Source organism: Sinocyclocheilus grahami, unplaced genomic scaffold, assembly GCF_001515645.1.
Source record: "Sinocyclocheilus grahami isolate Dianchi unplaced genomic scaffold, SAMN03320097.WGS_v1.1 scaffold701.1, whole genome shotgun sequence".
NCBI lineage: Eukaryota > Metazoa > Chordata > Actinopteri > Cypriniformes > Cyprinidae > Sinocyclocheilus > Sinocyclocheilus grahami.
This window is the reverse complement of record NW_015505880.1, coordinates 420,976-421,758: the sequence shown is the minus strand read 5'-3', so window position 1 is coordinate 421,758 and position 783 is coordinate 420,976. Positions and strand designations below refer to the sequence as shown.

The 783-nt window shown below is 40.0% G+C and overlaps 1 protein-coding gene across 1 annotated transcript in view; it reads right to left on the bottom strand.

Moving 5' to 3' along the window:
* The window catches only part of LOC107559829 (thromboxane A2 receptor-like), a 14,742-nt gene extending 14,310 nt beyond the window's left edge, over positions 1 to 432 (bottom strand). Inside the window, exon 1 of the mRNA XM_016243818.1 lies at positions 332 to 432. Coding sequence (XP_016099304.1) covers positions 332 to 341 — 10 coding nt within the window. The 5' untranslated portion in view covers positions 342 to 432. The remainder of the gene's footprint in view (positions 1 to 331) is intronic.
* Positions 433 to 783: the final 351 nt, after the last annotated feature.

Below are 783 nucleotides of genomic sequence, written 5' to 3'. Positions count from 1 at the left end.
TATATCTATTAAAATAAGTGGTTCAAATGCTGATGAACGTCATTTTTCACACTTCTGACTAAAACGTTTAAACTTTGTACTAACGTTACTTACATATTCAATAATGTAGACGTAGTTTTGGCATTGACGCTTTTGTGGTTGACAAGTTTACAAAAATAGATATTTTTGCATAAATGTTTAGCATCCACAACGCGTAAAACTCCCGCCTAGTACATCCAAACAAACAAAGAAAATGCAACTCCTCTGCGAAGTTTTCTTCCTAAACTAAAGTCAAAAGCGAAACGCACATCAAGACTTAAGATTTTTTTCAACTCAAAACGTTGAATTTTACCTGAGAACATGTGAAAGTCCGGCGCGCATTCCTTCAGTCTGTCGATCCGCGGATCTCAAGCTCTGCCTCCCATCACCTCCATCCAGCCAACACACTCCAACCCCGCTCAAATACACACATGACTGTGAGGATGAGGAGGAGGAGGAGGAGGATGAGACACCATCCTGTTCCTCCTTCATCTCTGGCTCTCCGCCAGAAACGTCTACCGCTAAAATCAATACCAGAAACTCTCTAATAGCTCTGAGTAGCCTATCAATGATGTTCTATGATGTTTGAATAAACAGATGGTCTCTAAATGGTCTGTTTGTGTGTGTATCAACAGCCCTAATGACTTTAATTTTGCATGAGCGGTTATTGGTTCTAGGAAAATGCTTTTGCATCTTTATATCTGAAGAATTAACGACAGTGGAAACCTAAGAGCTTTTTAAAGCACCAGACGCCAGTGACTAATG